Source organism: Mya arenaria, chromosome 4 (genome assembly GCF_026914265.1).
Source record: "Mya arenaria isolate MELC-2E11 chromosome 4, ASM2691426v1".
Classification (NCBI taxonomy): Eukaryota; Metazoa; Mollusca; class Bivalvia; order Myida; family Myidae; genus Mya; species Mya arenaria.
This window is the reverse complement of record NC_069125.1, coordinates 35928893-35951124: the sequence shown is the minus strand read 5'-3', so window position 1 is coordinate 35951124 and position 22232 is coordinate 35928893. Positions and strand designations below refer to the sequence as shown.

General features: G+C 34.1%; 1 protein-coding gene across 2 annotated transcripts; it reads right to left on the bottom strand.

The window, feature by feature from the left end:
• Window positions 1–843: 843 nt before the first annotated feature.
• Window positions 844–17781, bottom strand: LOC128232589 (tRNA wybutosine-synthesizing protein 4-like). 2 transcript variants are annotated; one of them, XM_052946239.1, is made up of 16 exons: window positions 17606–17781; window positions 15544–15668; window positions 14870–14945; window positions 14524–14607; window positions 13653–13767; window positions 12894–13041; window positions 10733–10799; window positions 10126–10157; window positions 9478–9568; window positions 8564–8765; window positions 6932–7228; window positions 5853–6449; window positions 5355–5452; window positions 4819–4994; window positions 4377–4506; window positions 844–3755 (listed from the first exon to the last, which is right to left on the bottom strand). In XM_052946239.1, exons 2-16 carry the CDS (start codon window positions 15624–15626, stop codon window positions 3570–3572), a joined length of 2382 nt encoding a protein of 793 aa, XP_052802199.1. In that variant the 5' UTR covers window positions 15627–15668; window positions 17606–17781; the 3' UTR covers window positions 844–3569. The 2 variants fall into 2 exon arrangements, with proteins under 2 accessions (XP_052802199.1, XP_052802198.1); XM_052946238.1 differs by having other exon boundaries at window positions 17620–17781.
• Between the last annotated feature and the right edge of the window lie 4451 nt (window positions 17782–22232).

Here is a 22232-nt window from a genome sequence, read left to right as displayed (position 1 = left end):
GATCTCTGGAATAGGATTACCGGACAGATTCTGATTAAATCATTTAGATAGCTTCAGATGATTAAGTCACTGATCAGTTTTTAACCAACCTGAGAACAAAGTGCGAAGCGTGAGCTATTGTGATAGGGTGATTGTCCATTATCCATCATCAACATTTTCCTTTTAACAACTTATTCTCCTAAACCACTGAGACAACTTCAAGCAAACTTCACAGTAATGTTCCTTGGGTGGTCCTCTTCCAGATTCCTTACTTTAGAACCATTTGTCCGATCAGGTGAGCAATATAGGGCCATCTTGTCCCTTTTGTATGAAGTTAGTTATTTAGCAGTTCACATATTGGGCTTCGGCAAGTAAAGACGTCTGTGCCAACATTAAGATCGGTTTGCTCCGGCTTAATATAGTAACGCAAAATGAATTATTTGCTACTCTTACTTGGTGTTTCTTTATATAAGAATTCTGCTTAAGCCTGTGTTAGGATTTATGGCAGTTTTGATTTTCCCCATCACATTCCATTTTCTGTGATCAGTCAATGAAAAAAAGAGTACCAAATATATTCTTTGGATGCATTTCGAAGGATCCTCTTCCTAAAATTATTCAAACCAAATTAAACAAGATTTTTAAAGGATAATCAGTTTCTTAAGCTTGATTAACATGACACTGACTGTCAACCATTCAATTGACCAATAATAACTGTATTATTTTGTCATAAAATAATATCAAAAGGTTGTTTTATTCAATGGATTACTTTGAACACCTCTGACAAGCAACCTTTCGCATCATGTTAACTATGTGAGACATGGTCTCTCTTTTTTAATTTTAATAATAAATAACACCATGTTTAGTTTCATAGTATTTTATGGCATGAATATTATTTCAATGAAATAATCAATACAGCATAAACAGGATTATATAGTATTTGAGACAAATAGTTTGTTATCAAACATGCAAAGGGAGTGGGGCCACAAGTTATGCCAACATCAGTTGGGCCCTCCCCCAAACAATGTATATATGTACATATCAAGTGTTTAACACAATGTATTTTAAGTTTATACAATTGCAATAGCAAGTTTAAAATACTATGTAATACATTTATAATTTTAACAAAAATCATAGAAAACCAGCGAAAATCAATAACCCATATTCATTACTATCTTGAGTAAGAGATGTTAAAGTGACACTCGTATCTAAAATCAATACATATTCATGCATAAAAAACATAAAAGTTTGAGTGATAAACTTTTAACTACTTACTAAATAATGCATTTATGGGAAAATATCAATCAAAGATTGTAACTGTGTATTTGATAGCTGAAAACGCACAAATATTAAATGACTGATGGGTCCTACAAGATTTACAGTGATCAACTATTTGTCTCATAAGGCAGAAATACCATGTTTTCTGCACCTTTCTTTCAAATTCGTCAAGGTATCCTTCACAAGAACTATTGTTGTCAGAATTTTGTCATCCTTTTCAGTTAATTAAAACAATTCTATTAATTATGGTATGTCTTATTTGGGAGTAATAGTGAATCTTTAAAAGGTAATTTTATGAAATTATTTTTGAGCATAGATGTGTAAAGTATTGTAAAATATGTTATTTTAAACATATATATTTACACCTCAACTTCCATTCCTTAAATGATCTGCCTTTTGGCAATTGCTTTTATCAATCGATGTATGCAACATCTTCAGATATGTTCGGATCGCAATTCATAGCATAACAATATACATAAAAACTATATTGATCTTGTAATTGTTTGTATTGTGTCAGCAGGCACCGTAAAATATAAATCAACATTTATGAAAGTGTTAAGTTATTATACTTTAAACGTATTGTTGCCAAAAGTGTTTCAAACGGTAAATCTTTTCCCGCGTTATTGTGACGTCATTTGAAAAGTGTTTCTGGTTACAGTCGGGTCGTTCTATTTACAGAATGGGTAAGAAAGGATAACTAAAATGTTATCCTCAATGAAATGAAGTATTGGTGTAAATATAAGGAATGAATTGTGATTATTGGGGATATGAACGCAATTGGGCTGGTCAAAGTACGCGTGGAGTCCTTCGGACTCCACACACTTAGACCAGCCCAATTGCCTTCATACCCCGATAATGAACCCCGCAATTCATTCCTTAAGTAGCAATATTTTTCATCATTGCACTTCAAATAGCAATTTTGCCATGAAATTGAGAATTGTAGTCTATAAATCAGACTCAAGAAGATATTGAATATGATGGGTCCTGCACAGCTGACATGGCTTTTAAACCATGCATACAGAACAATAATAGTAAAATATGTTTATGTACAATCAATGTACTTTTTAGACCTGCATGTAAATCTAAGGGCAAAACATTTGTGAGTTACATGTAAGTTTCCAATGATCACTTCAGTCCAAGAATTTTTATTTTAGCCATAGGTAATATTTGCATTTTATTCTATTTCAATTCAACAAACAGTTATGTGAACATTCCCTCACAGAGATTCAAAAGCAGTTAAATACTCAGCTGGGGAGCCTGGGCACATGAAATAGCAAAACAAAACAATCCATCAAAGATGAGTGTTTACGCTCATGTGTTTGCCAAGGCATTTACAATGTGTGTTATTGAACAGTTTCCCACATGCATGGGCTAGTACAGAGATATTTTGCGCTAAACACTCAGAAACTTTTACATAAAACACCGGGAAAATTTGTTTCTATGCATAAGTGTTATAAAACCAACTTTACTTTTACATGTAATTTGTTGTAATTCTAAATGTCTCCTTAAATCTTTTTTAGACTAACTATAGAATAATGCTATTCTGGGAGGAATGTAAATCTCAATGTTTTTTTTGAAAACTCCATTTCTAAAGCATTTTTAAGTTCCTAGTACAAATTGTTGATGTCTGAGTGCTTTTAGTAATTTCAGGGCAACACACTGGACCCCCCCTTCTGCATGAAAAATTAAGAGTTGTCCAAAATGATTAAGGAGACACTAGTATTTAAAATCAATACATTTACATGAATAACATACATAGAATTTAAGTGATAAACTTTTAGCTTCTTACTTAATAATGCATTTATGGAAAATATTAATAACTGATAACAAGATTGTTATTTTGTTTAAAATAGCTGAAAACGTACACATTTTAAATGATTGGTGAGTCCTTTAAGATTTACAGTGATAAACTATCATCTCATAAGGTAGATATATCATGTTTTCTGCACCTTTCTTTCAAAATAAACATGGTATCCTTCATAAGAGCCATTGTTTTCAATATAAATTCATTCTTTTCAGAAAATTAAAACAAATGTATTAATTGTGGTACATCTTATTTGGGAATAAGAGAACATCTTTAAAAATTAAAAATATAAATATTCATCCAACCTATCCATAACATCAGAAACCTAGGTACAGGATAAAGATATCTAGCAGTTCAAGAGACAGGGATATTGTGCCTCTTTCAACATAAGGTATTATTGATGTTCATACTTCATATCCAGCATTACTGGCCTTGAGAAAATAGTATTCCACTACGGCAATATAGGTTTGTTTTATCCAGAACTGTCCCGAGATAAACCGGACTAAGTGGCTCAATGTTTTTGCAACCCTTCCATGACCTCAAATGCTTTGGAGATGTCCAACAGTACTGGTGAGGAGTTGAGATGTGTGCCAAATGAGAAGCAGTTGCCTCCTCCCCCAAGGATGAGGATGGTGGTGTCATCTAGGACAGTACTTGTATGGCGATGAAGCATTACTATGCTGTCTTTCACCATGTCCTGATAAAAACCCAGACAGAATAAATGCTCTTAACAATCCGTATAACATAGAAGACTACAACCATATCAAATATATTTTGGTAATCAATATATCTCGGAATTTCATCATTCCTTAGAATACAACCTATGTTTCGAGCCAATGAAAATGCAAACAAGATATCATTAAGTTCTAGGCTCAATCATTAAGAACTAAACTTTCACTTGTGTTTCAAGGTCTGCCTACTGCCACTCATCGGATACAAAATTCCTGCGTCAGATTTGTATTGACATTTTGTCAGCTAATGAGGTTGTATTCTAAGTGAGTTAAATGACCTGAAGAAATATCTCAATAATCAAGATGGGCTCATTTGTTACACTCACTCCGCCCATTCGTTATCCATAAGATTTGACTTCATGTTATTTTACTATCACATATTATTCATAAATGTATTTATATCAATATACAATGAATGCAATCTAGAATTGCAGAATCTTTCAAGACAAAACTTGGATAAGAATTTTTATCGTGGCAACGGCCACAGTACTACATAGTCAAGATTCTATTTAAAAGGAAATCCTCTTTAGAAGTTGGAGGCTTGAATTTTGACAACATTAGTAGCAATAAGGCAAAAGTTTACTCACAGGTAGTGAGAATTCTGCACTGTGGCATGATGGGAGATACACCATGGCAACTCCAGGAAGCCAATGGGAGAGGCTCACTCCTCCAATCAGAATCAAGTAGTCACCAATCACATGACTGCTGTGGGAATACCTGAAACATGATTTTTTTTTAAATATTTATAAAACACAAACTATTCAATGTAACATTAACTTCTCATGAATCTGCAGTACACTTCCTGCTACATATATTCTTCCAAGATATTTAATACCCAAAGGCACCCACAATTGTTTTATGAATTTGTTGGTAAAAACCTGTGAAAACAAACAAAGGAAGTACAATTTCCAATACTTAACTATTAAAATGAGGTTATACAAATGTTGACATTCAATGGTAATGGAAAAAAATATTTTCGAAAGGCATAATTATCAACATGTCATAGATTTATATATATAATAGAAATACCTGGCTTCAATGCATATGTCCATTTTTTTCCAAGACATTAACTCCACATTGAGGAGGTGCACACTGCTGCTTGGGGTGCTATCACCAAGGAGACCACCCGCTATGACCATGTGACCCTGCCACATATCGGCGGTGTGAGAATGACGGGCTGTTGGTGCATCTCCGGATGTCTCAATCTGACAGAACGCAGTTCAAATGAATTATAGTACGGTACAAGATCATCGTTGATTGAACACAAACTTTGGTCTCTTGTTGTTTTTTTACAGTCCAACAGAGCATAATTAGACAACAATTCCAGGCTTTGCTAAACACGAGCATAATGTCTCTGGTAACACTTGCACCAAGTTTCGTTTGAATACCATATCTTAAATGATTTTTTATTCTCTATCATATGCTGAGATGTATTATGGCAACACATGTTGCATGCAATAAGAAGCGCATTATGTTATATAAGTTATATGCTCTCTAACTTTGACAAATGTAAACTAATCATAACCAATCTCAGTAAATAAAATTATACTGAATATTACACAGACCTTTGTCCACAAGTTTTCCTCTGGCGTATACATGTAACAATCACCCAGGGCCAGTCGTGACTGGTTTCTCCCTCCAAACACCAGGATTCTCTCAACCCCTGAAACATTACAGATGGTATTTATATGAAAACAAGGACAGTTCTAGAAAGAAGACATTTGGATAAACAAGCCCCAAATTCTTAGGTACACAAGTACTTGACTTCAAAACATTTCAACAAATTTAAAAGCATATTTCCATTGCAGGGCTTACAAGTTTGTGCTTATTGTGATTTTCCAATACATGTATATTTCATAACAATACACTTCTATTTGATACTATTTTAGAATAAGTATAATTTTACAAAATCGCTTTTTTCATATGAAGATTCCCATCAAATGGCCCCTAGCATCATTCCCTTAGCGGCTACAGACGCGAGACAGCAGCTGCAATGTAATCATGTGAGGTACTGTTAAAAAAGTATTCAATTAAATGCCCAAAAGGTGACAGAGCACTATTACCATTATTCTGATACTGGACGGCTGTGTGGCGCCATCTAGGGCAAGGTGCTTCTCCAGAGGTTCCCTCTATCACCGTACACTCGACCTTCAAACTTTCACATTGACCACAGGCTAGCTGGGAATGTTGACCATCATCATTTTCAGTATCATTCAGATTTAGTTTATCCAGAGTTTCACTGCTTACAGCCGAGTCATTTGACAAGTTCGAGCCCTTCGATTCATCACTTGTTGCTTGTATCACAGATGGTATTTGGCTGTCACAGTTACAAAGATTCCTCTCCTCAAAAGCTTCTTTTTGAAATGTATCTTTTTTACCAAAACTTTTGTTACAATAGTTACATTTATTATTGAAATCTTTCGTAACTTGATTTGAATTACTACTACACTCAGCACTTAAGTGTCTTGATTCATCATTATTTGAATGTTTTGATTCTTTGTTAACATCTCTATTGCATGTAGTATCTGACTGAGAGCAATTCTGATTGGTTATCTCTATGGCGATAATCTGAGAACACAATTTCATTGGTGACATTCTTCCACCAATCAGGAGCAGTCTTCCATCTTTTAAACATGACATTGTCCCGTGCATTCTGCTCACTAAAAATAGCAAAATTGCAAGAGAATTATGACCTGCATCCACTAAAAAGGGTCTCGGTGACATACAAAAATGTGCCATAAAGTGACATCAAAGTACATTGTCATTACAATTAAATCCCCAAATATTGCAGCATATCATTGTATCACTGGCCCACTTAAAGGAATTTTATAAGTCAGTTCTGGTTGTTAATTGAAATGTTCTTAAAGTGTCGCATTTCGTTTCTTTTTTTGTATATATTTGTGTTAATTGATCTTTAGTTTTATTACAGGATAAACAAAGATGTGCTTATAAAAAAAATGCACTTGAAGCCATATGTGACATTTCCAAATATTTAAGATTTTTAAAGTTACCTCTAAGATAATTAAATAAATAGTGTTCATGTTAATAAATTCGGGCTGCCTAGCAATACACAGAAAAACAGCTATTTCAATTTCTTTGAATATTCATATGACAAACTGGTTGGGTACAAAATCATCCCTACCTTCAACAAGTTTGTTGTCCACATTTGGATTCACAATTTGTGACTCCAATGTTGTAAGGTCAGTGATCACTAATTCTGTGACCCTCATATGTTTGCCCCCTTGTTCACCGAACCCTCCCAGGTTCACCACACTTTGTGGCAATAGCTCTGTGGTGTCTCGTGGCAACAGTCCAGCAGTGTCTTGTGGCAATAGTCTACAAGTCACATGACCAAATCTCTGCAGTGGAGAGCTGGACAGATTGGGTGTGGTCAAGGTGATGCAGTCCTTGTGGTAAACAGGCTCTGCTCCAGCTTTGTCTGTAAAGTACAAAATGCTGATAAAAAGCAGTTTGTATTCATTTCCATTATTATGTTTTTATCTATACTCAAAAAAGCAAGAAGGCATAACATTGATAACATGAAAACATATATTATGTATCTAGAAGGCATAAAATCCATAACATGAATTTCTACGATTGAGCACTGAAAGTGTTATTTTCACAAGCGGTGCAGTTGCATATAATCTTAAAAGCGTGACAAATCTATTGTTAATGTCAAATCATTTCGAATATGAAGTCATCGTTTTTTATTCAGCTCTGTGCACACTGACTTTTGACTTTGCCAGAAAAACAAGTATTGTTTTCAAATATTATATAATGTATTTTACTGAAAAAAATCTATAAACCACGGAATAGCATATAATATAATGTAATGTTTATGTTTTATTTTCAGATTTGTGTAACCTTAAAACAAACAATTCTTTGAATTAATCAATCACTATTGAGACTTCTATTCTATTCTGTTTTTAATAGGGATGCAAACGAATATTCGATCTAACGTTTGGTATTCGAATGTCAAAATCGGTATTCGAATATTCGATGTTTTTTTGTTTGATATTGTTTTAAACCTTTTGCCTACAACTGTGTTGTATATACAACTGCATCCGCTTGTCTTGTTTTTACAACGATCCTGATAAATGCCAGAGGCGTGAACGCGATGACACTATACACACGTCATATGTTAATTAGGGACATTTCGTCAGGACTATAAACAGTACCCGTAATTTTACGAAAATTGGCTATAAGACAAGTGACATCAAACAAGTTTAATTATTTTCGGTAAATTTTAATGACCATGCCAATAAAGGGTAAACGGAATCAGCCACCAAAGTAGTGTCATTGCTGCCAATTAAGCTGTGCAATATTGCTCAAAACGCCGTAATGATATAAATGATATGTGCTAGTTATTATTTAACTTATTCCCAAGTAGGTTTGGTTTTCCATAGTTATATTTAGTAGAGATCAATCCCAGAACAAGGCTGCACGTCCTACAGAACAACAATCTGTTGGTGCATCACAGCTTTTTGTTTGTTCAAAATCTATTGATTTTTGTTTGATTTATTTTTTGTAAATGGGGAATTTCAGAGTCTAATTTTCGGGTAAATCAGAGTTTCGTCGCGTGTACCGGTTATTACAAAGGCCCCGGCTATAACTGTAGCGAATAATAACAGAAGTTTACTACATTTCTTAAATATACATTTTGGTTATCGAATATTCGATCAAAAGAATTACTGAATATTCGAATATCAATTTTGCCATTCGTTTGCATCCCTAGTTTTTAATAATTAATATAATACTGAATCAAGATCTTTACCAAGATTCGAATCCTTCCATCCCTGTATGAGCTTGGGACAGTCCCCATTATTTCCACACAGAACAAAGTAATGTGAGCACTTCAGATGTAGCTCCTCATATTCATCAAAGGGCTCTAGCTGTTCCATCCTCTCTCTCTCCTCCCCAGTAAGTACAGTCAGGTAAAACTGGTTCAGGTCCATGGCTCCAACATTCTCCCAACCCTAGGTGAAATACAACAGAAAAGTTTTTTATAGTTTTTTTTATTAATTTCTTAGAACAGCTATGCAACTAGATTAATGTTGCATATATAGGGTACTTTTCATCACAAAACAATATGATCATCTGCCTTCAAAATCATTAAGTTAATGTGAAAACTTGGCATGAATCCCACTTTTTGCTATGCAAATCTTACCAGTGTATAGAACTTGTCCATTTGTGACTGGAGAGTTGGGAAGGTGTTGAGACATTTCAGAGGGGAGCCCATGGGGTGATAATGACTCCGTTTAAATACAGGGATGGGAAGGGTGAGGGAAGTGGTTGAGACATCTCAGAGGGGAAATCACAGTGGGGTAGTGGCTCTGCCTAAATACAGGGGTGGGGAGAGGGAAGGACGAGGGAAATGGGGGTAATGTGAATCTTATCAGTGTATAGAACCTGTCCACTTGTGACTGGAGAGTTGGGAAGTGGTTGAGACATCTCAGAGGGGAGCCCAAGGTGTGAAAGTGGCTCCATCTACATACAGGGGAGGGGAGAGGGTGGGTAAGTAGGAGAAATGTAAGTCTTACCAGTTTATAGAACCTGTCCTCTTGTGACTGGAGTGTTGGGAAGAGTTTGAGACAACTCAGAGGGGAGCCCATTGTGTTGCAATGGCCCTGCCTATAAACAGGGTTTGGGGGAGAAGGACGAGGGAAGTGGGGGTAACATAAATCTTACCTGTGTATAGAACCTGTCCACTTGTGACTGGAGTATTGGGAAGTGGTTGAGACATCTCAGAGGGGAACCCATGGTGTTGTAATGGCCCTGCCTGTAACATTATGAACAAGAGTAATGCAAGTGAATGCCAATGCTCGCCTGTTTCCCTCAGGTAATCGAAAGGAAAAACTCAACAATTATCAAAGCCAGACATATGGGACTTGCAATGAACCAAAAACATCAAAGACATGTACATACATATTATCATGTTACATATGTATTCAGTTTTACATCAATATATATTTATTCATTTGTTTTTTTAATGACAATGATGTGAAGGCTATGACAATTTCTCGAAAAACAGACTAGCGAAACACAAGATTGATTGTTTAAAAGTATTACTGAAAATAAAACCTTTTTCTTGCATTCCTTACTCTTTTATCACATGTCTTATCTTACATGTTTTATAACTGATTGCTTTTAAAATGGGATGTAAATCAACTAAACCATTCCTGCACCAAATCATTCTTATCCCTTTTAAAAGCTTATTAAGACATTTAGACTGATCACATAGCTATAAGACAACTCTATCTTAATACTGAAAACTTAGAGTTTAAGTCAGTATACTCCTGTACAAATAATTTTTATGCATATTCCAATCTTACTTACATGAACAATCCAAATGAATCATCAGGGTTGATCTGTAAGAAAAATCATCATCAGTTGGTCCGTAATCTCCTTTTTTTCTTTTCTCACACAAACATTATTGTTGAAGTAACATAAAAATCCAAATGAATCTACATTGTGTTCAATTATTTATATTATATTAATAAAGAAATATTAAAATTCACTAAATGCACACACTCAATGTTTTAGGCCAAAAATAAATTTCATGGTAATTATTATTACTCTTTGATACCATAATTGCAGAAAAAATTCAATTAAAGATTTAGTATAAAAAAACAACAACCTGGTTTAAGTTGGCAGCTAACCGAAGACAGTCAATCAAGAAGAAATTAGAAGACTGACAACAGAATCGCTTGCCCACAAGGACCAGAAGTATAATTTAACTATTAAGCCTTTTGTTGAAAAGCCCTATTCAAATTTGTGGACTTCAAAGACAATATCAAGCATATATCAACATGTGCTGAAGTATCTTAGTTTTAACAATAATTGGCCACATTTTGTTCCATCATAAGTGCCTTCTTCAAAACATGAGCAAGTTCCTTTAAAATGAACTTGACCAAAAGTAAGTAGTAGTAATAAGTCAACATACCTGCTCGTACAGAACAAACACGGAATTGCAGAATGTCTCTGCTGCCCACTTTATAACACTGGAAGAGCTGAATAAACAAGAGATGTTTGTCAACCATTATGCCCTCCCTGAGCGCCATGTTGTCAGGATTATTTGGACAATTGAATGAAATATTCATGGACCGAAATGAACGCTCATTTGTCATTAACATTGGATGCCTTTGAGACAGTTTTAAGATAATGACCATTCGAAGTGTGAGAAAAGTAGGAACATTTTTTAATCATGATCAGAGGATGACTGATATTTGCAGATAAAAATGAATCCTCTTAACAGAAGGGAATATGTAAATAGAACGTAAATTTGAATGATGAATATGAGTTATGATAATGACCTTTGACTCTTTAACCTCAAAATCCATAGGGGTTATCAACTGGTCACCCCTAAACCTAAATGTCAAGTTTTAGGGCCATGGATGCAGGCATTGTCAAGTTATCACACAGACAAGCTCTTTGCATTCAAGGTCACTGTGACCTTGACCTTTGACTCAATGACCTCTTACTCACAAGGGGTCATCTACAGGTCAGGCCCAGCCCCCAAGTCAAGTTTGAGGGCCATTGGTGCAGGCATTGTCGAGTTATCACTCGAACAACATTTTCGCTTTCAAGGTCACTGTGACCTTGACCTGAAGACTCCTAAAATAAAAAGACGTCATTGACTGGTCAGGCCCAGCTTCCATGTCAAGTTTGATGATCATAGGTCCAGGCATTGTTGAGATATTACTGGGAGAAGCTTTGTTAACATTTTTTGTGTGAAAGGTCACTGTGACCTTGACTTTTGGTCTGATGACTTCAAAATCAATAGGGGTCATCTACTGGTCAGTCCCAACCTTCATGTCAAGTTTGATGACCATAGGTCCAGCAATTGCTGAGTTTCCCTTCAAGGTCACTGACACCATGACCTTTGACCCCTAAAATATATAGGGGTCATCTACTGGTCAGGCCCAAACTCCAAGTCAAGTTTGAGGGCTATGGGTGTAGGCATTGTTAAGTTATGACTCGGACAACCTTTTATCATTCAAGGTCAGTGACCTTGACCTTTGGCCCGATGACCCCCAAAATCAATAGGGGTCATGAACTGGTCAGGTCCAACCTCCAATTTAAGTTTGAGCGTCTTGGGTGCAGGCATTGTCAAGTTATCACACGGACAACGTTTTATCATTGCCCAGCTTCCATGTCAAGTTTGATGATCATAGATCCAGGCATTGTTGAGATATCACTGGGAGAAGCTTTGTTTTATTTTCATGCTAAATTCACTTGACGTTGACCTTTGGCCTGATGATCCCAAAATCAATAGGGGTTATCTACTCGTCAGGCTCAGCCTCCATGTCAAGTCTGATGACCAAAGGTCTAGGCATTGTTGAGTTATCACTCAGACAAGCTTGAAAATCATTTTACCATTTAAGGTCATTTTGACCTTGACCTTTGACCCTTAAAATCAATAGGGGTCATCTATTGGTCAGGCCCAACCTTCATGTCAAGTTTGATAACCATACGTTAAGGATATTGTTGAATTATCTCTCCGACAAGCTTTGGTCTAATGACAGACCAAAGACGGACATGTGCAAAGCAATTAACCCCTTCTTCAAAGGGGGGCATAATAAACATAAGAGTTATTGGTGACAGGTGACTTTGATAAACAAAAAATATATTTTATTTCCACCTTTTTGTTATTGGGGCCAGGACCCTTAGGCCTAAAAAAAAATAATGTTTGGTTAGGGTTACATCCTTTTCAAAAATAGGTAGGGTAGGTAGGCTTTTTATTTTTTTTATTTTTTTTTTTATTAGGCTTTATATAAGAATATCATTTTCATCATTGGAGAATGGTGTTAAAGTTATCTTCTGTATAAGCATTTAAGGTTTAAACTACATATTGAAAAGCAATTAAAAAAAAAAAACGGTAGGGTCGGCGCCTATTCCGTAGGTACGGTCGGGTAACCCGAACCAAATGTATTTTTTTTTAGGCCTTAGAACTGTGAAAATTGCTTCAAAATGCTTAAAAATGAGAACTTTACTAGCCTCTTGGTGGGTTTCACAGGGCTCAAAGCCCACTTCTAGCTCTATAACAGCAAGACATTGACAATACTATGACAACAGAAAAGCTTGTAAATCAAAATTCACTATACCATCTCCGGGTCATGTATGTAAGGACACATTCAGACAATAGCAGTGTTGGCTGGTCAAAATCTGCCCCACAGAGACTGAGAGCGGCATCCAGAGTGTTGGTCAGTGTTAGGTCAACCCCTAGTAGCTTGTACTGGGAACCGCTGAGCTCTGCAAGGAAATGATGAACTTAAGAAAAGAGCAGTAAGGGCCGGTCAAAATCTGCCCCACAGAGGCTGACAGCAGCATCCAGAGTGTTGGTCAGTGTTAGGTCAACCCCTAGTAGCTTGTACTGGGAACCGCTGAGCTCTGCAAGGAAATGATGCATATCTGAATATTAGTAACTACATAAATCTGAGCAGCATGGGTCAGTCAAAATCTACCCAATAGACTCATGAGAGCTTAATCTTAAAAGCTTTGGCACGCTGATGCCAACAACAAAGGCTATGACAATAACTCTACTTTTTAGAAAAGCAGACAAACAAAGACAAACAACAGATAGAAGCAACAGCAAAGTCTGATCTATACAGTAAACACAAACAACACATTTCCATTTTAAAAGTATATGAGAGAAATGGTTTAGAAACAGCGAATTAAGGTTGTATTTTGTACTAAATGCAATTAAACTTTGCATATATGTAAGCTTTTTGGACTTTCTCTAAAAAGTGCATGGTGTACATGTACAAAGCTGTGATTTTAATTAAGAACTTAAACAAACTTTTTCCATCATAACTACATGCATGACTTCAGACATACATACATGTACAAACCAAGAACAGTACCTATTTGTGGACATCTCTGGGAGTGATCTGCATTCAGGGTTCCAATCATTGCCATCATTTCAGGATGAGCTTCTATTAAGGCTCTCTTCCTTTTCACCAGATCTGGGAAATCTATCTAGAATACAATCATAAATCAACACTTGAAACTCGAAACATGGCGGCCACTAAACATTCATATTCTTTTCTTTTAAATACATTGTATTTGTTATATTCCAAGTTCCAAGCTACTAGACTTCATTAATATAGCTAAGCAACACTGTAAATGGGTGCACCTATCAGTTTTCTAGTTAAGGTCACCATGACCTTCACCTTAACCCACAAATCAATAGGGGTCACTTACTGACCATGACCAATATGCATACAAAGTTTAAAGACTCCACACCTATCATTTTTCTAGTTAAAATCACCATTTAAGGTCACCATGACCTTCACCTTTTAAGTCTGAAATCAATAGGGGTCAACTACTGAAGATAACCAATATGCATGCAATGTCTTAAGACTACAAAAAGTTATTGATGGAAACAAGTGTGAATATGATGCAAATGACGACACAGGAAAAAGTTATCCCTATTTGGCTGACAAGCATCACAAGGGACACTAAAATTAAATCAGTGAACCAAATGGTTTGATTCACAAGCAAGCTGGGTCTACAAAAGTATGAATTAACTCCTTTAAAAAGTTACTCTTACAACTATTTATAGACCTTTACACATTTTACTATGACGCAAATGTTCAAACAATTTTGCAATCCTTTGTCACAACATATGCAAAACACTATTGATTTTTTTTTAATTATAAGCAGGCGTTGACCTCAGAATATGAACTAATCTGACTGGAAAATGATTTATAGTACATGACTTCATGTATATACCTCATACAGCACTGTGTCAGTAAGCAGCCCCTTGGAATACAGTCGGAAGTAGGAAGAATCAAACCCCGCACCCAGGGACAGGATCTATAAAATAATGCATTCAACATGATATTTAAAACAAAATGACATGGTATATGATTCTGTTGATTAAAGTTAAGGTCTTAATTTTCTTCACATAAAACATAGTTTAAAATATGTAACATTCCATAAACATTGATGAAAACATATTCACATACAGTTATTAAAGAAGAAAATTTTGCGAGAAAATATTAAAAGAACAGCTCCTTGCTCAAATAAATAATGTTCAAAACATTTTGAAGTGGAATGTTTGATAAACTCTTTGTACCTGTTTTTGCCCTTTGTTTGTAGACAGAAACTTTTCTAGCATGTATTCAAAAACCTTGGCTCTGACATAATAGCCCCTGAAATATATGAGAAAAATATTCTTAACTGTTTACCAATGAATATTTTCTATTCATGCAGAATATAAAATAATACAATTCATAATGGCAAATAATGCCAAACAATTGTATTGAAATCAATGATATCAGAATTTTTATATTGAAGCAGTCATTGAAATTAGACTTTCGGATAAACAAGCCCGAATTCTTATACTAATGCATGGAATCATATTTTTGAACAAGCCCTGCTATATTAAATTCAGAATTTGAGCAAGCCTGGAAGACATTTTACCAGTGCAGGGCTTGCGGGCTTGTGCTAATTTTGACCACTGTTGAAGTAATGCGTTGTAACTTTAAACTAACAACACAATACAAAATATTGTACATGTATTGTCAAGTAAAAGGATCATCAATACGCTAAACCTTATCAAGACATGTTTGCATTTTTTAATGTTTGTATGTTAATTCATCATACTTCGTTGCTTTCATCAATAAAGTTGAAATGTGTTGTGAAAGTGTGAATTTGTCTACTTTTATGTTCAAAATTATGCTTTAAAGTAAATGTTTATCAACCAATATCAACCATTTATGACTTGCAATGATACAACTGAGTGTATACCTGTGTATGAGAGGAGCTCGTCGGGTCAATTTCAAGACGAAAGCCTGCAGGTATGGGTCATCAAAGTAACCCTGGGCTGCCATAGAGCACTTGCTGACAATGCTGCAGTCATTCGTGCCTTGGACCTGAAACATACTTTGTTCTCTTTAATATTGTTTTTCAATGACAGTTGAGATTTACATATATAGTGCTACATTCAAGTCAAAAGTTATTGAATTGGTTTATATCAATTAGGTATATACAATCACATCATTTATGATAAAGTAAGACCCATTCTGACTATGATCGAAATGACACAGCTTAATGCTGCACACTTATGTATTACCACGGCCAGCACCAGGCAACAACCCCTAAGTTCTATATGTAAACAAGACAAGTAAGCTGTTAAAGTGAACAACTGGTATTATTTCAAGAATTGTATGAATGAGCTTTTTTGTCAAATTATAGACAAGAGTAGGTGGCAGGGCCTTCCCCAGCCGGTTTTGATGTCAAGTTTCTGTATCATGATGTTGTGAATTTGCAATACTATTATACAATCATCTGCAATTTAAGTCAACATTAATGCATTATCTGATATTGTTCAGAATATTCATGTGCATTTTAACATATGACACAGCAAGAATAAACAGCAGGCCCACAAGTATTGAAAGCTATTTGGCTTATAAATTAGCCACTGATCAAATATGATGAACATAATTAAAACTATTATTGATCTGACCATTTCTTTTATAATTTGACAAGACAGGAGCCCAATTTTTTGGCAATGGGAACAGTAACATATAAATTGGACAAACTTATGCACCAGTGAATTGTAACCATGCCCACCCCAGGTCCGGGGGTATACCGGAAAAGCGGGGGAAATGGGCCATGTTTTTACCTTCTAGGTGGTCCCGCAGTCCTGAGTGAATGCGGTGGTTTTGTTTTCAAGCTGAAAATACCAGGGAATAGACCTAACCTAGGTATCACGAGTAGTCCAAATAATTGTACGTCGACAGATTTTTGATATGGCAAATCCTTCACGTACAAATTGTTTAGTACCAAAAGTGGGTAGTTATTCCGATCAGGATTCTAGGTTTAAGCATATTGCGTCTATTAAATATCATAAAGACAAGAAATATTACCAGATAATGTTATTTTATTTTAGTTCCGTACACAAAAAAAAAATATCAAACGTGTAATTATGAGTTTGATGTTTTTTTCTTTATTTCACTCTGTCAAAACATAACGATATATACACGAAGGGCACCTGCAAAGCTGCAGTTCACAGTTTTACAACAATCAGAGCACTTCAGCCATGGCGGAGTTGTTACGATTGTATTTACAAAGTCTATCTCGAAGATTGTCGGAGGTGGCCGAGTTATTAAGATTGGGTCAGGTTGTTCCGCTTGGCATAATTGTTGTCCGTGTCAGTCAAGTTTCGTTTTATTGGAGAGGTATATCATGTGTTTTAATGCATTTAAAGCTTGTTGTTTGCAAAATAGCTTTGCACTTACATGGTAAAATATGAATATAAACCTTTATTATTCATTTCAAACATAAAATACTTAAATAAATACAATTCACTGGTGCATAATTAAAGGGATTGTAGCAGTAGCAACGTTGACAGGCACACATAATATCATCATGGCGTCCATCGTGTTCCCGTACAAAAAAGAAAAGCTACCAGTATCAGGTAGAGATGTTTTAAGTAAATTGCATTTCAGAATCTTTATTTCAAGTTGGGTAAATGATAAAAAAACATTAGCTCAAGCACGGACCTATATACCATGGATTGGCAACGTTTCGAAAGTGACCACACGGTGAGATCTCGGAATGAAATCGCACTGCACGCGTGAGTTTGAGCTAATCGCATTACCACAGACGAGAGTTGCCAATCCATGGTTTCTAAGTCCGTGACTCAAGGACCTTTTTTCAAACATGAATGATAAATAACGAACATGTGCCACACCCCTATGCCCCGCCCCCGTTAAACAGTTGAAATATTATACCATATTATACTGTGTAAGCTGATAATAATTGGGTCGAATTAAATGAGTACGAATCCAAAAGTAACACATCAAACCAAGTTATGCTCACGGCTGTCTCCCTCCTTGATTTTGAAGTTTTGTTTCTTCCTCTTTTAACATCGGAGCCATCATTCGTTGAAGACATTTTGTCGGTTCTGGGAATTTCCATATTCATTACGTGGTTTTATTTCTTTTCTTTTTTTTAAGTATATACAATTTAGCAGGTCACGCATGCGCATTGTCCATTTTCAAAGGTATCGAGGTCAGAGACCACTAAATACATTTCCTATATAATATATATCGTATCTATAGTCAAATGATCAATTTTATTGATTTCTAGTATTACACGACCCCACGGACCTATAAACTTGGGGCAGTATTCAAAAACTTCTTAAGTCATGTCCTAACTTAAGACACTTTCCTGATTTTAGTATCCATTTAGTCATATGAAATAAAAAATAAAGAATTGCAAAAATACATGTATAATTTTCATTGACCTAATTGAAAAAAAACCCCATACTTTAATATATAAATAACACTTTTAAACGTACACGTTTCTTTTGATTTGACAATGAAAATTATAAGAAAGTTAGGAAATGATTTAAGAAATTTATGAATACCGCCCCAGGTCCGTGACGACTCAAACACCATATGTGGGAATAATTAACGTTCCACTTGTGCAAACATTAAAAAAAAAAAACAGAAAAAAGTTACGTTTCTTATTAAATTCTAATTAAGTTACGTTCTTTCAGCATGACATATTTTTTGTTGATAAAAAAATGTTATAAAGATATACATTACATATATATATATATATATATATATATATATATATATATATATATATATATATATATATATATATATATATATATATATATATATATATATATATATATATATATATATATATATATATATAACTTTAGCTTACTAGGGAAAATCTTTGGAAAGCAGCTTAACTTTTATTATGCCATTTAAATACTATACTAGACTTTGCTGACATCATATCCAGTACCGTACAAAGGCATGGTTCGGCTCCTATGATTGGACCAATCTCTACACGTGTACGGTTAACCATACGCGCAATTCTCTTCACGACCACCAACGTACGTATATGTATATATATATATATATATATATATATATATATAGCCACTATCGATATAGTGAATCCGGTGTAAGAGTACAAACAGTGCGATGGAAATGTAAACATATTTATTAAGATCTAGATCCAGCATGTTCAGCCTGTTGCTTTTTGATATCACAAACCATTCAGTTTCAAAACCTATGTGAAATAAAATATCGGGAAAACACTTTGAGATTTGATTTGAATTTTTAGTTTGCTTCAATGGGAGAATACTTGTTCAATAACATTGTCATTTAAATGCATTTCACTGTGTGTATTTGATGCGTGGATTCGTTCTTGAAATTACATTCATTATAAATCTGATCATACTTATTTTAAGATCTGGCCGCAATATCAAGAAAATATATTACTTACGTCAAATCTCAAACTCAATTTAAACTCATTTTACTATATAACATCAAAATTTATTGAAAAAATTATATGTTTTTACACATGTTTAAACCACATTCTTTCATGAATATGTTGATTGAAACCTTTGGTCTAATGGAAAAATATTTTACAGCCAAAAATGTACTTTAATTCATTGCCTTTTAACAATTACTCAACTTTATTTTTGCTCTAGAATAGTCTTCTTTTAAATATTTTCAAAATCTCTCAATAACACATTCTATGATAAAATACTTTTTCAGAATGTATAAAAACATTCTAGATTTTTGAAAAATACTATGCTTTTATGTGGTAATACGAGTTAGGATTGAGATTTGACTTAAGTATTTTCGTGATATTGAAGCCAGGGGCTTAAATTTCACTCGAAAACATTCAGTATTTTTCCCGTTATTTAAGTCCATGCAAAAAGGGTTCCATGTTCAGTGCCCCTATAATTTGATATATCGTCCTGTAAGACCCTGACTATAAAACTATCCCGATTTTAAACTGGTTAGGGGAGATCACTCGGTGCGGAGTGATACAGGAATCCAGTGGATTTCACGTGAAATCCACTCAAAACTCATTTATTTTAATTAATAATTATTTTTTATTGTATACATATTGGAAAGTGCCTCATGAAGGGTTTATATTTCAAATTTTATTAAAATTGGTCAAAAAATGAAGAAGCTAGAGCAATTTTTAGATTTTTTTCGAAAATAGATCGGAAATCTAGGTGAAATCCAGATTTCGAGAAGTGAAATCCACTCATAACTCATTTATTTTAATTAATAGTTTTTTTTCTTTTTTGTATACATATTGGACAGTGCCTCATAAAGGATTTATATTTCAAATTTAATTGAAATTGGTCAAAAAATGAAGAAGTAAAAGCAATTTTTCGAAAATAGATCGGAAATCGAGTTGAAATCCAGTTTTCGAGAAGTGAAATCCACTCATTACTCAGTTATATCAATTAGTAATTTTTATTTTTTGTATACATTTTGGAAAGTGCCTCATAAAGGGTTTATATTTCAAATTTTATTGAAATATATCAAAAAATGAAGAAGTTAGGGCAATTTTTCGAAAATCGAAGTGAAATCCACATTTTGACAAGTGAAATCCACTTTTTGAGACATGAAATCCACTCATAACTCAGTTAGTTCTAACAAATTATTTTTTTTGTTAAACAAATAATTGAAAGGGCTTCATAATGGGTTTATATTTCAAATTTTATCCAAATTGATCCAAAAATAAGAAAGTTGTAGACCTATTTTGAAAAAAGATTGGAAATCGAAGTGAAATCCACATTTTGACATGTGAAATCCACTTTTTGAGACGTGAAATCCACTCATAACTCAGTTATTTTTAACGAATTATTTTTTTGGTAAAACAAATAATTGAATAGGCTTCATAATAGGTTTTTATTTCAAATTTTATCCAAATTGATCAAAAAATAAGAAACATTGCCAACTTTGGAGAAATCCGCTGAAGCGAAAGTGCCTATAGAGTTATATAGGGAAAATATGGTTAAACAGTGTTCACGACTTAGTCTTTTAACAGATCAACTTACTTCCTACATATATGTTAGGATAATTCTTGCCCTTGAAGGTGATGGTTTTGTATTAATTGTATGATTTTTACATTTTGGTCCTTTTTAAGGGTTTTGTTGGTCATTAAAATTTACATTGAAATAAGAAGGAGCTAAAAAATGTTTTGCTGTTTAAAATTATTTTAGACATCCGATCGCTTAGCTTCCAACGGATTACGATGCAGAATTGTTTTCTCTTTCAAATGCACTTTAAATATCTTTTGGTCCTTTGTGAACATTTATGTAAAATTTGTAGAAAAAAAATGCCCAGAAATTGTGTATTCAACTGTACGATAATGGTTTTATGGCCCACCCCGCGGCGTATTCACAGCAGGATAGTAATAATCCATCGGCAAGGTTATGACACTGGGTATGACATGTGCTGCGAAGTTTGTCATTTGTAGCAATGAAATTATTCCATAACTAATTCGGATATTTTTTCCTTTTATCATTATTATATAATTGAAATTATATATGATACTCGATTATTCATTTACATTAGTAGTTAAGAAATGTCATATATATTGTTTTTGTGTAAAAAAAAAGGAAAGAAATATATTAAGCAAAAATTATTCCCATTTTTAATCGCAAACACTATTACAGACAGTTAAAACGTAACACTTTTTCTAATGAAATATTTATGTTTCAAGTTTCATTGGCAATTTTGGAAATACATATGGGCTATGAAACATAATAAATAAGGGTATTCAAAGATAATAATTTACATATCTACATCGAGTCATCATATGTTCATTAGTAATGCTTAAGTTCTAATTCTTAATAGTAAACATATCGGTCTACCATTTTGCACTCAACCAAACATGTTCATAAATTTAGCATAAATATTATTACTTATTTCATTTTAGCTGTTCCTTTCCGAAATTTCACACCCAATTTTGTGTTACCCTGCTATTAGAAAAATTACCAAAATGTTAAAGGTGTGGAAATGGCCCCAATTAAATGTCTTGATAAACGATCAATTATAGACTTCAACAAAAAAACACGGAATATAATTATTTGATATTTCAGTACTCTATCAACTAACGTTTCCCTTATAGAACAGCTCTTCCTAATTATGGCTCAATCAAAAATCGCCCAAAACTGAAATTTATAATAAAAGGCGGGTCAACTAATTTTTTTTTTTGTTGAACAAATAATTGAAATGGTATTATCATAGGTTTATATTTAAAATTTAAATGGAATTGGTCCAAAAATGAAGAATTTAGATAAATATATTGAAAATAGATCTGAAAGCGAAGTGAAATTCCTTTTTTGAGAAATAAAATCCAATATTTGGGAAAGAAATCTACTAAGTGTAAAGAAATAATTTCAATCAAGTATCTTAATATTAATACAGTAGTAGTTTGTGGCACACGCCGAGAATTTGAAATATAAACCCTTTACGAGACACTTTCCATTATGTATACAATAAAAAAAAAAATTATTAATGAAAATAAATGAGTTCTGAGTGGATTTCACGTTTTGAGTGGATTTCACGTGAAATCCACTGGATTCCTGTATCACCCTGTACCCGAGATCACTGAGATTATTGTTTCATCAACCTGGTTGTGTGTAACCTTAA

Excerpts from the sequence above, each read along its gene's own strand:
- LOC128232589 (XM_052946238.1), bottom strand. The coding sequence starts at position 17,724 with ATGAATATGGAAATTCCCAGAACCGACAAAATGTCTTCAACGAATGAT. Across the intron at positions 10,800-12,893 it reads ACATACATGACCCGGAGATG|CTCTTCCAGTGTTATAAAGT; the intron begins GTATAGTGAATT and ends TTGTTTATTCAG. Across the intron at positions 10,158-10,732 it reads TGTTTGTTCTGTACGAGCAG|ATCAACCCTGATGATTCATT; the intron begins GTATGTTGACTT and ends TTTTTCTTACAG.